The 12,824-nt window shown below is 58.5% G+C and overlaps 1 protein-coding gene across 1 annotated transcript in view; it reads left to right on the top strand.

Moving 5' to 3' along the window:
• OSBPL11 (oxysterol binding protein like 11) overlaps positions 1 to 12,824 on the top strand; it is an 87,536-nt gene that overhangs the window by 49,911 nt on the left and 24,801 nt on the right. The window contains exon 8 of the mRNA XM_063932782.1: positions 29 to 169. Coding sequence (XP_063788852.1) covers positions 29 to 169 — 141 coding nt within the window. The remainder of the gene's footprint in view (positions 1 to 28; positions 170 to 12,824) is intronic.

Genomic DNA, 12,824 nt, shown 5'->3' with positions numbered 1-12,824 from the left:
TCCCATATTTGTATTCTATCTCCCACAGGAACCTGAAGACATAAACCCAGAGGACGAGGTGGAGGATTCCTGTGACCTGACAGAGGATGACCTGGGGGTTGTGGAGGAGCAGCGCAGCATCATCCTGCACCTCTTATCTCAACTTAAACTGGGCATGGACCTAACACGGGTGAGAACATATCTACATCCCTGTAGCTGAGAGATGCCCCCTCCTCCTCCATCCGCTGTCCCTGTGCGGTTACCTGTAGCTGAGAGATGCCCCCTCCTCCTCCATCCGCTGTCACTGTGCGGTTACCTGTAGCTGAGAGATGCCCCCTCCTCCTCCATCCACTGTCACTGTGCGGTTACCTGTAGCTGAGAGATGCCCCCTCCTCCTCCATCCACTGTCACTGTGCGGTTACCTGTAGCTGAGAGATGCCTCCTCCTCCTCCATCCGCCGTCACTGTGCGGTTACCTGTAGCTGAGAGATCCCCCTCCTCCATCCGCTATCACTGTGCGGTTACCTGTAGCTGAGAGATGCCCCCTCCTCCTCCATCCGCTGTCACTGTGCGGTTACCTGTAGCTGAGAGATGCCTCCTCCTCCATCCACTGTCACTGTGCGGTTACCTGTAGCTGAGAGATGCCCCCTCCTCCTCCATCCGCTGTCACTGTGCGGTTACCTGTAGCTGAGAGATGCCTCCTCCTCCATCCACTGTCACTTTGCGGTTACCTGTAGCTGAGAGATGCCCCCTCCTCCATCCGCTGTCACTGTGCGGTTACCTGTAGCTGAGAGATGCCTCCTCCTCCATACGCTGTCACTGTGCGGTTACCTGTAGCTGAGAGATGCCTCCTCCTCCATACGCTGTCACTGTGCGGTTACCTGTAGCTGAGAGATGCCTCCTCCTCCATCTGCTGTCACTGTGCGGTTACCTGTAGCTGAGAGATGCCTCCTCCTCCTCCATCCGCTGTCACTGTGCGGTTACCTGTAGCTGAGAGATGCCCCCTCCTCCATCCACTGTCACTTTGCGGTTACCTGTAGCTGAGAGATGCCTCCTCCTCCATCCACTGTCACTTTGCGGTTACCTGTAGCTGAGAGATGCCTCCTCCTCCATACGCTGTCACTGTGCGGTTACCTGTAGCTGAGAGATGCCTCCTCCTCCATACGCTGTCACTGTGCGGTTACCTGTAGCTGAGAGATGCCTCCTCCTCCATCTGCTGTCACTGTGCGGTTACCTGTAGCTGAGAGATGCCTCCTCCTCCTCCATCCGCTGTCACTGTGCGGTTACCTGTAGCTGAGAGATGCCCCCTCCTCCTCCATCCGCTATCACTGTGCGGTTACCTGTAGCTGAGAGATGCCTCCTCCTCCATCTGCTGTCACTGTGCGGTTACCTGTAGCTGAGAGATGCCTCCTCCTCCTCCATCCGCTGTCACTGTGCGGTTACCTGTAGCTGAGAGATGCCCCCTCCTCCTCCATCCGCTGTCACTGTGCGGTTACCTGTAGCTGAGAGATGCCTCCTCCTCCTCCATCCACTGTCACTGTGCGGTTACCTGTAGCTGAGAGATGCCTCCTCCTCCTCCATCCGCTGTCACTGTGCGGTTACCTGTAGCTGAGAGATGCCTCCTCCTCCTCCATCCGCTGTCACTGTGCGGTTACCTGTAGCTGAGAGATGCCTCCTCCTCCTCCATCCACTGTCACTGTGCGGTTACCTGTAGCTGAGAGATACCCCCTCCTCCTCCTCCATCCGCTGTCACTGTGCGGTTACCTGTAGCTGAGAGATGCCTCCTCCTCCATCCGCTGTCACTGTGCGGTTACCTGTAGCGGAGAGATGCCTCCTCCTCCATCCGCTGTCACTGTGCGGTTACCTGTAGCTGAGAGATGCCTCCTCCTCCTCCATCCGCTGTCCCTGTGCGGTTACCTGTAGCTGAGAGATGCCTCCTCCTCCAACCGCTATCCCTGTGCGGTTACCTGTAGCTGAGAGATGCCCCCTCCTCCATCTGCTGTCACTGTGCGGTTACCTGTAGCTGAGAGATGCCTCCTCCTCCTCCATCCGCTGTCACTGTGCGGTCACCTGTAGCTGAGAGATGCCTCCTCCTCCATCTGCTGTCACTGTGCGGTTACCTGTAGCTGAGCGATGCCTCCTCCTCCATCCGCTGTCACTGTGCGGTTACCTGTAGCTGAGAGATGCCCCCTCCTCCTCCATCCGCTGTCCCTGTGCGGTTACCTGTAGCTGAGAGATGCCCCCTCCTCCTCTATCCGCTGTCACTGTGCGGTTACCTGTAGCTGAGAGATGCCTCCTCCTCCTCCATCCGCTGTCCCTGTGCGGTTACCTGTAGCTGAGAGATGCCCCCTCCTCCATCCGCTGTCACTGTGCGGTTACCTGTAGCTGAGAGATGCCTCCTCCTCCTCCATCCGCTGTCACTGTGCGGTTACCTGTAGCTGAGAGATGCCTCCTCCTCCATCCGCTGTCACTGTGCGGTTACCTGTAGCTGGGAGATGCCTCCTCCTCCTCCATCCGCTGTCACTGTGCGGTTACCTGTAGCTGAGAGATGCCTCCTCCTCCTCCATCCGCTGTCACTGTGCGGTTACCTGTAGCTGAGAGATGCCTCCTCCTCCTCCATCCGCTGTCACTGTGCGGTTACCTGTAGCTGGGAGATGCCTCCTCCTCCTCCTCCATCCGCTGTCACTGTGCGGTTACCTGTAGCTGAGAGATCCCCCTCCTCCTCCATCCGCTGTCACTGTGCGGTTACCTGTAGCTGAGAGATGCCTCCTCCTCCTCCATCCGCTGTCCCTGTGCGGTTACCTGTAGCTGAGAGATGCCTCCTCCTCCAACCGCTATCCCTGTGCGGTTACCTGTAGCTGAGAGATGCCCCCTCCTCCATCTGCTGTCACTGTGCGGTTACCTGTAGCTGAGAGATGCCTCCTCCTCCTCCATCCGCTGTCACTGTGCGGTCACCTGTAGCTGAGAGATGCCTCCTCCTCCATCTGCTGTCACTGTGCGGTTACCTGTAGCTGAGCGATGCCTCCTCCTCCATCCGCTGTCACTGTGCGGTTACCTGTAGCTGAGAGATGCCCCCTCCTCCTCCATCCGCTGTCCCTGTGCGGTTACCTGTAGCTGAGAGATGCCCCCTCCTCCTCTATCCGCTGTCACTGTGCGGTTACCTGTAGCTGAGAGATGCCTCCTCCTCCTCCATCCGCTGTCCCTGTGCGGTTACCTGTAGCTGAGAGATGCCCCCTCCTCCATCCGCTGTCACTGTGCGGTTACCTGTAGCTGAGAGATGCCTCCTCCTCCTCCATCCGCTGTCACTGTGCGGTTACCTGTAGCTGAGAGATGCCTCCTCCTCCATCCGCTGTCACTGTGCGGTTACCTGTAGCTGGGAGATGCCTCCTCCTCCTCCATCCGCTGTCACTGTGCGGTTACCTGTAGCTGAGAGATGCCTCCTCCTCCTCCATCCGCTGTCACTGTGCGGTTACCTGTAGCTGAGAGATGCCTCCTCCTCCTCCATCCGCTGTCACTGTGCGGTTACCTGTAGCTGGGAGATGCCTCCTCCTCCTCCTCCATCCGCTGTCACTGTGCGGTTACCTGTAGCTGAGAGATCCCCCTCCTCCTCCATCCGCTGTCACTGTGCGGTTACCTGTAGCTGAGAGATGCCTCCTCCTCCTCCATCCGCTGTCACTGTGCGGTTACCTGTAGCTGAGAGATGCCTCCTCCTCCTCCATCCGCTATCCCTGTGCGGTAACCTGTAGCTGAGAGATGCCCCCTCCTCCTCCATCTGCTGTCACTGTGCCGTTACCTGTAGCTGAGAGATGCCTCCTCCTCCTCCATCCGCTGTCACTGTGTGGTTACCTGTAGCTGAGAGATGCCTCCTCCTCCATCCGCTGTCACTGTGCGGTTACCTGTAACTGAGAGATCCCCCTCCTCCTCCATCCGCTGTCACTGTGCGGTTACCTGTAGCTGAGAGATGCCTCCTCCTCCATCCGCTGTCACTGTGCGGTTACCTGTAGCTGAGAGATGCCTCCTCCTCCTCCATCCACTGTCACTGTGCGGTTACCTGTAGCTGAGAGATACCCCCTCCTCCTCCTCCATCCGCTGTCACTGTGCGGTTACCTGTAGCTGAGAGATGCCTCCTCCTCCTCCATCCGCTATCCCTGTGCGGTAACCTGTAGCTGAGAGATGCCCCCTCCTCCATCCGCTGTCACTGTGCGGTTACCTGTAGCTGAGAGATGCCTCCTCCTCCTCCATCCGCTATCCCTGTGCGGTAACCTGTAGCTGAGAGATGCCTCCTCCTCCATCCGCTGTCACTGTGCGGTTACCTGTAGCTGAGAGATCCCCCTCCTCCTCCATCCGCTGTCACTGTGCGGTTACCTGTAGCTGAGAGATGCCTTCTCCTCCATCCGCTGTCACTGTGCGGTTACCTGTAGCTGAGAGATGCCTCCTCCTCCATCCACTGTCACTGTGCGGTTACCTGTAGCTGAGAGATGCCCTCTCCTCCATCCACTGTCACTGTGCGGTTACCTGTAGCTGAGAGATGCCTCCTCCTCCTCCATCCACTGTCACTGTGCGGTTACCTGTAGCTGAGAGATGCCCCCTCCTCCTCTATCCGCTGTCACTGTGCGGTTACCTGTAGCTGAGAGATGCCCCCTCCTCCTCCATCCGCTGTCACTGTGCGGTTACCTGTAGCTGAGAGATGCCCCCTCCTCCTCCATCCGCTGTCACTGTGCGGTTACCTGTAGCTGAGAGATGCCTTCTCCTCCATCCGCTGTCACTGTGCGGTTACCTGTAGCTGAGAGATGCCTCCTCCTCCTCCATCCGCTGTCACTGTGCGGTTACCTGTAGCTGAGAGATGCCCCCTCCTCCTCCATCCGCTGTCACTGTGCGGTTACATGTAGCTGAGAGATGCCTCCTCCTCCATCCGCTATCACTGTGCGGTTACCTGTAGCTGAGAGATGCCCCCTCCTCCTCCATCCGCTGTCACTGTGCGGTTACATGTAGCTGAGAGATGCCTCCTCCTCCATCCGCTGTCACTGTGCGGTTACCTGTAGCTGAGAGATGCCTCCTCCTCCTCCATCCGCTGTCACTGTGCGGTTACCTGTAGCTGAGAGATGCCCCCTCCTCCTCCATCCGCTGTCCCTGTGCGGTTACCTGTAGCTGAGAGATGCCCCCTCCTCCTCCATCCGCTGTCCCTGTGCGGTTACCTGTAGCTGAGAGATGCCCCCTCCTCCTCCATCCGCTGTCCCTGTGCGGTTACCTGTAGCTGAGAGATGCCCCCTCCTCCTCCATCCGCTGTCACTGTGCGGTTACCTGTAGCTGAGAGATGCCCCCTCCTCCATCCGCTGTCACTGTGCGGTTACCTGTAGCTGAGAGATGCCTCCTCCTCCTCCATCCGCTGTCACTGTGCGGTTACCTGTAGCTGAGAGATGCCCTCTCCTCCATCCGCTGTCACTGTGCGGTTACCTGTAGCTGAGAGATGCCTCCTCCTCCTCCATCCGCTGTCACTGTGCGGTTACCTGTAGCTGAGAGATGCCTCCTCCTCCTCCATCCGCTGTCACTGTGCGGTTACCTGTAGCTGAGAGATGCCCCCTCCTCCTCCATCCGCTGTCACTGTGCGGTTACCTGTAGCTGAGAGATGCCCCCTCCTCCATCCGCTGTCACTGTGCGGTTACCTGTAGCTGAGAGATGCCCCCTCCTCCTCCATCCGCTGTCACTGTGCGGTTACCTGTAGCTGAGAGATGCCTCCTCCTCCATCCACTGTCACTGTGCGGTTACCTGTAGCTGAGAGATGCCCCCTCCTCCTCCATCCGCTGTCACTGTGCGGTTACCTGTAGCTGAGAGATGCCTCCTCCTCCTCCATCCACTGTCACTGTGCGGTTACCTGTAGCTGAGAGATGCCTCCTCCTCCTCCTCCATCCGCTGTCACTGTGCGGTTACCTGTAGCTGAGAGATGCCTCCTCCTCCATCCGCTGTCACTGTGCGGTTACCTGTAGCTGAGAGATGCCTCCTCCTCCATCCGCTGTCACTGTGCGGTTACCTGTAGCTGAGAGATGCCTCCTCCTCCTCCATCCGCTGTCACTGTGCGGTTACCTGTAGCTGAGAGATGCCCTCTCCTCCATCCGCTGTCTCTGTGCGGTTACCTGTAGCTGAGAGATGCCTCCTCCTCCATCCGCTGTCACTGTGCGGTTACCTGTAGCTGAGAGATGCCTCCTCCTCCTCCATCCACTGTCACTGTGCGGTTACCTGTAGCTGAGAGATGCCCCCTCCTCCTCCATCCGCTGTCACTGTGCGGTTACATGTAGCTGAGAGATGCCTCCTCCTCCATCCGCTATCACTGTGCGGTTACCTGTAGCTGAGAGATGCCCCCTCCTCCTCCATCCGCTGTCACTGTGCGGTTACATGTAGCTGAGAGATGCCTCCTCCTCCATCCGCTGTCACTGTGCGGTTACCTGTAGCTGAGAGATGCCTCCTCCTCCATCCGCTGTCACTGTGCGGTTACCTGTAGCTGAGAGATGCCCCCTCCTCCTCCATCCGCTGTCACTGTGCGGTTACCTGTAGCTGAGAGATGCCTCCTCCTCCATCAGCTGTCACTGTGCGGTTACCTGTAGCTGAGAGATGCCTCCTCCTCCTCCATCCGCTGTCACTGTGCGGTTACCTGTAGCTGAGCGATGCCTCCTCCTCTATCCGCTGTCACTGTGCGGTTACCTGTAGCTGAGAGATGCCTCCTCCTCCATCCGCTGTCACTGTGCGGTTACCTGTAGCTGAGAGATCCCCCCCCTCCTCCTCCATCCTCTGTCACTGTGCGGTTACCTGTAGCTGACAGATGCCTCCTCCTCCATCCGCTGTCACTGTGCGGTTACCTGTAGCTGAGAGATGCCTCCTCCTCCTCCATCCGCTGTCACTGTGCGGTTACCTGTAGCTGAGAGATGCCCCCTCCTCCATCCGCTGTCACTGTGCGGTTACCTGTAACTGAGAGATCCCCCTCCTCCTCCATCCGCTGTCACTGTGTGGTTACCTGTAGCTGAGAGATGCCTCCTCCTCCATCCGCTGTCACTGTGCGGTTACCTGTAACTGAGAGATCCCCCTCCTCCTCCATCCGCTGTCACTGTGCGGTTACCTGTAGCTGAGAGATGCCTCCTCCTCCATCCGCTGTCACTGTGCGGTTACCTGTAACTGAGAGATCCCCCTCCTCCTCCATCCGCTGTCACTGTGCGGTTACCTGTAGCTGAGAGATGCCTCCTCCTCCATCCGCTGTCACTGTGCGGTTACCTGTAGCTGAGAGATGCCTCCTCCTCCTCCATCCACTGTCACTGTGCGGTTACCTGTAGCTGAGAGATGCCTCCTCCTCCATCCGCTGTCACTGTGCGGTTACCTGTAGCTGAGAGATGCCCCCTCCTCCTCCTCCATCCGCTGTCCCTGTGCGGTTACCTGTAGCTGAGAGATGCCCCCTCCTCCTCCATCCGCTGTCCCTGTGCGGTTACCTGTAGCTGAGAGATGCCCCCTCCTCCTCCTCCATCCGCTGTCCCTGTGCGGTTACCTGTAGCTGAGAGATGCCCCCTCCTCCTCCTCCATCCGCTGTCCCTGTGCGGTTACCTGTAGCTGAGAGATGCCCCCTCCTCCTCCATCCACTGTCACTGTGCGGTTACCTGTAGCTGAGAGATGCCCCCTCCTCCTCCATCCGCTGTCACTGTGCGGTTACCTGTAGCTGAGAGATGCCTCCTCCTCCATCCGCTGTCACTGTGCGGTTACCTGTAACTGAGAGATGCCTCCTCCTCCTCCATCCGCTGTCACTGTGCGGTTACCTGTAGCTGAGAGATGCCCCCTCCTCCTCCTCCATCCGCTGTCCCTGTGCGGTTACCTGTAGCTGAGAGATGCCCCCTCCTCCTCCATCCGCTGTCCCTGTGCGGTTACCTGTAGCTGAGAGATGCCCCCTCCTCCTCCTCCATCCGCTGTCCCTGTGCGGTTACCTGTAGCTGAGAGATGCCCCCTCCTCCTCCTCCATCCGCTGTCCCTGTGCGGTTACCTGTAGCTGAGAGATGCCCCCTCCTCCTCTATCCGCTGTCACTGTGCGGTTACCTGTAGCTGAGAGATGCCCCCTCCTCCTCCATCTGCTGTCACTGTGCCGTTACCTGTAGCTGAGAGATGCCTCCTCCTCCATCCGCTGTCACTGTGCGGTTACCTGTAACTGAGAGATGCCTCCTCCTCCTCCATCCGCTATCCCTGTGCGGTAACCTGTAGCTGAGAGATGCCCCCTCCTCCATCTGCTGTCACTGTGCCGTTACCTGTAGCTGAGAGATGCCGCCTCCTCCTCCATCCGCTGTCACTGTGCGGTTACCTGTAGCTGAGAGATGCCCCCTCCTCCTCCATCCGCTGTCACTGTGCGGTTACCTGTAGCTGAGAGATGCCCCCTCCTCCTCCATCCGCTGTCACTGTGTGGTTACCTGTAGCTGAGAGATGCCTCCTCCTCCATCCGCTGTCACTGTGCGGTTACCTGTAACTGAGAGATCCCCCTCCTCCTCCATCCGCTGTCACTGTGCGGTTACCTGTAGCTGAGAGATGCCCCCTCCTCCTCCATCCGCTGTCACTGTGCGGTTACCTGTAGCTGAGAGATGCCCCCTCCTCCTCCATCCGCTGTCACTGTGCGGTTACCTGTAGCTGAGAGATGCCCCCTCCTCCTCCATCCGCTGTCACTGTGTGGTTACCTGTAGCTGAGAGATGCCTCCTCCTCCATCCGCTGTCACTGTGCGGTTACCTGTAACTGAGAGATCCCCCTCCTCCTCCATCCGCTGTCACTGTGCGGTTACCTGTAGCTGAGAGATGCCGCCTCCTCCTCCATCCGCTGTCACTGTGCGGTTACCTGTAGCTGAGAGATGCCTCCTCCTCCTCCATCCGCTGTCACTGTGCGGTTACCTGTAGCTGAGAGATGCCTCCTCCTCCATCCACTGTCACTGTGCGGTTACCTGTAGCTGAGAGATGCCCCCTCCTCCATCCGCTGTCACTGTGCGGTTACCTGTAGCTGAGAGATGCCTCCTCCTCCTCCATCCACTGTCACTGTGCGGTTACCTGTAGCTGAGAGATGCCTCCTCCTCCATCCGCTGTCACTGTGCGGTTACCTGTAGCTGAGAGATGCCCCCTCCTCCTCCTCCATCCGCTGTCCCTGTGCGGTTACCTGTAGCTGAGAGATGCCCCCTCCTCCTCCATCCGCTGTCCCTGTGCGGTTACCTGTAGCTGAGAGATGCCCCCTCCTCCTCCATCCGCTGTCACTGTGCGGTTACCTGTAGCTGAGAGATGCCTCCTCCTCCATCAGCTGTCACTGTGCGGTTACCTGTAGCTGAGAGATGCCTCCTCCTCCATCAGCTGTCACTGTGCGGTTACCTGTAGCTGAGAGATGCCTCCTCCTCCATCTGCTGTCACTGTGCGGTTACCTGTAGCTGAGAGATGCCTCCTCCTCCTCCCATCCGCTGTCACTGTGCGGTTACCTGTAGCTGAGAGATGCCCCCTCCTCCTCCATCCGCTGTCACTGTGCGGTTACCTGTAGCTGAGAGATGCCTCCTCCTCCTCCATCCGCTGTCACTGTGCGGTTACCTGTAGCTGAGCGATGCCTCCTCCTCTATCCGCTGTCACTGTGCGGTTACCTGTAGCTGAGAGATGCCTCCTCCTCCATCCGCTGTCACTGTGCGGTTACCTGTAGCTGAGAGAGACCCCCTCCTCCTCCATCCGCTGTCACTGTGCGGTTACCTGTAGCTGAGAGATACCTCCTCCTCCATCCGCTGTCACTGTGCGGTTACCTGTAGCTGAGAGATGCCTCCTCCTCCATCCGCTGTCACTGTGCGGTTACCTGTAGCTGAGAGATGCCCCCTCCTCCATCCGCTGTCTCTGTGCGGTTACCTGTAACTGAGAGATCCCCCTCCTCCTCCATCCGCTGTCACTGTGCGGTTACCTGTAGCTGAGAGATGCCTCCTCCTCCATCCGCTGTCACTGTGCGGTTACCTGTAGCTGAGAGATGCCCCCTCCTCCATCCGCTGTCACTGTGCGGTTACCTGTAGCTGAGAGATGCCTCCTCCTCCATCCACTGTCACTGTGCGGTTACCTGTAGCTGAGAGATGCCTCCTCCTCCTCCATCCACTGTCACTGTGCGGTTACCTGTAGCTGAGAGATCCCCCTCCTCCTCCATCCGCTGTCACTGTGCGGTTACCTGTAGCTGAGAGATGCCTCCTCCTCCATCCACTGTCACTGTGCGGTTACCTGTAGCTGAGCGATGCCTCCTCCTCTATCCGCTGTCACTGTGCGGTTACATGTAGCTGAGAGATGCCTCCTCCTCCATCCGCTGTCACTGTGCGGTTACCTGTAGCTGAGAGATGCCTCCTCCTCCTCCATCCACTGTCACTGTGCGGTTACCTGTAGCTGAGAGATGCCCCCTCCTCCTCCATCCGCTGTCACTGTGCGGTTACATGTAGCTGAGAGATGCCTCCTCCTCCATCCGCTATCACTGTGCGGTTACCTGTAGCTGAGAGATGCCCCCTCCTCCTCCATCCGCTGTCACTGTGCGGTTACATGTAGCTGAGAGATGCCTCCTCCTCCATCCGCTGTCACTGTGCGGTTACCTGTAGCTGAGAGATGCCTCCTCCTCCATCCGCTGTCACTGTGCGGTTACCTGTAGCTGAGAGATGCCCCCTCCTCCATCCGCTGTCACTGTGCGGTTACCTGTAGCTGAGAGATGCCCCCTCCTCCTCCATCCGCTGTCACTGTGCGGTTACCTGTAGCTGAGAGATGCCTCCTCCTCCATCAGCTGTCACTGTGCGGTTACCTGTAGCTGAGAGATGCCTCCTCCTCCTCCATCCGCTGTCACTGTGCGGTTACCTGTAGCTGAGCGATGCCTCCTCCTCCATCCGCTGTCACTGTGTGGTTACCTGTAGCTGAGAGATGCCTCCTCCTCCATCCGCTGTCACTGTGCGGTTACCTGTAACTGAGAGATCCCCCTCCTCCTCCATCCGCTGTCACTGTGCGGTTACCTGTAGCTGAGAGATGCCTCCTCCTCCATCCGCTGTCACTGTGCGGTTACCTGTAACTGAGAGATCCCCCTCCTCCTCCATCCGCTGTCACTGTGCGGTTACCTGTAGCTGAGAGATGCCTCCTCCTCCATCCGCTGTCACTGTGCGGTTACCTGTAGCTGAGAGATGCCTCCTCCTCCTCCATCCACTGTCACTGTGCGGTTACCTGTAGCTGAGAGATGCCTCCTCCTCCATCCGCTGTCACTGTGCGGTTACCTGTAGCTGAGAGATACCCCCTCCTCCTCCTCCATCCGCTGTCCCTGTGTGGTTACCTGTAGCTGAGAGATGCCCCCTCCTCCTCCTCCATCCGCTGTCCCTGTGCGGTTACCTGTAGCTGAGAGATGCCCCCTCCTCCTCCTCCATCCGCTGTCACTGTGCGGTTACCTGTAGCTGAGAGATGCCCCCTCCTCCTCTATCCGCTGTCACTGTGCGGTTACCTGTAGCTGAGAGATGCCCCCTCCTCCTCCATCTGCTGTCACTGTGCGGTTACCTGTAGCTGAGAGATGCCTCCTCCTCCATCCGCTGTCACTGTGCGGTTACCTGTAGCTGAGAGATGCCTCCTCCTCCTCCATCCACTGTCACTGTGCGGTTACCTGTAGCTGAGAGATGCCTCCTCCTCCATCCGCTGTCACTGTGCGGTTACCTGTAGCTGAGAGATACCCCCTCCTCCTCCTCCATCCGCTGTCCCTGTGCGGTTACCTGTAGCTGAGAGATGCCCCCTCCTCCTCCATCCGCTGTCCCTGTGCGGTTACCTGTAGCTGAGATATGCCCCCTCCTCCTCCTCCATCCGCTGTCACTGTGCGGTTACCTGTAGCTGAGAGATGCCCCCTCCTCCTCTATCCGCTGTCACTGTGCGGTTACCTGTAGCTGAGAGATGCCCCCTCCTCCTCCATCTGCTGTCACTGTGCGGTTACCTGTAGCTGAGAGATGCCTCCTCCTCCATCCGCTGTCACTGTGCCGTTACCTGTAGCTGAGAGATGCCTCCTCCTCCATCCGCTGTCACTGTGCGGTTACCTGTAACTGAGAGATGCCTCCTCCTCCTCCATCCGCTGTCACCGTGCGGTTACCTGTAGCTGAGAGATCCCCCTCCTCCTCCATCCGCTGTCACTGTGCGGTTACCTGTAACTGAGAGATCCCCCTCCTCCTCCATCCGCTGTCACTGTGCGGTTACCTGTAGCTGAGAGATGCCTCCTCCTCCTCCATCCGCTGTCACTGTGCGGTTACCTGTAGCTGAGAGATGCCTCCTCCTCCATCCACTGTCACTGTGCGGTTACCTGTAGCTGAGAGATGCCCCCTCCTCCTCCATCCGCTGTCACTGTGCGGTTACCTGTAGCTGAGAGATGCCTCCTCCTCCATCTGCTGTCACTGTGCGGTTACCTGTAGCTGAGAGATGCCTCCTCCTCCTCCCATCCGCTGTCACTGTGCGGTTACCTGTAGCTGAGAGATGCCTCCTCCTCCTCCATCCGCTGTCACTGTGCGGTTACCTGTAGCTGAGCGATGCCTCCTCCTCTATCCGCTGTCACTGTGCGGTTACCTGTAGCTGAGAGATGCCTCCTCCTCCATCCGCTGTCACTGTGCGGTTACCTGTAGCTGAGAGAGACCCCCTCCTCCTCCATCCGCTGTCACTGTGCGGTTACCTGTAGCTGAGAGATACCTCCTCCTCCATCCGCTGTCACTGTGCGGTTACCTGTAGCTGAGAGATGCCTCCTCCTCCATCCGCTGTCACTGTGCGGTTACCTGTAGCTGAGAGATGCCCCCTCCTCCATCCGCTGTCTCTGTGCGGTTACCTGTAACTGAGAGATCC

Source organism: Pseudophryne corroboree, chromosome 7, assembly GCF_028390025.1.
Source record: "Pseudophryne corroboree isolate aPseCor3 chromosome 7, aPseCor3.hap2, whole genome shotgun sequence".
Taxonomy (NCBI): Eukaryota; Metazoa; Chordata; class Amphibia; order Anura; family Myobatrachidae; genus Pseudophryne; species Pseudophryne corroboree.
The sequence above is the reverse complement of the archived record's forward strand: the minus strand, read 5'-3'. Positions and strand labels throughout refer to the sequence as shown.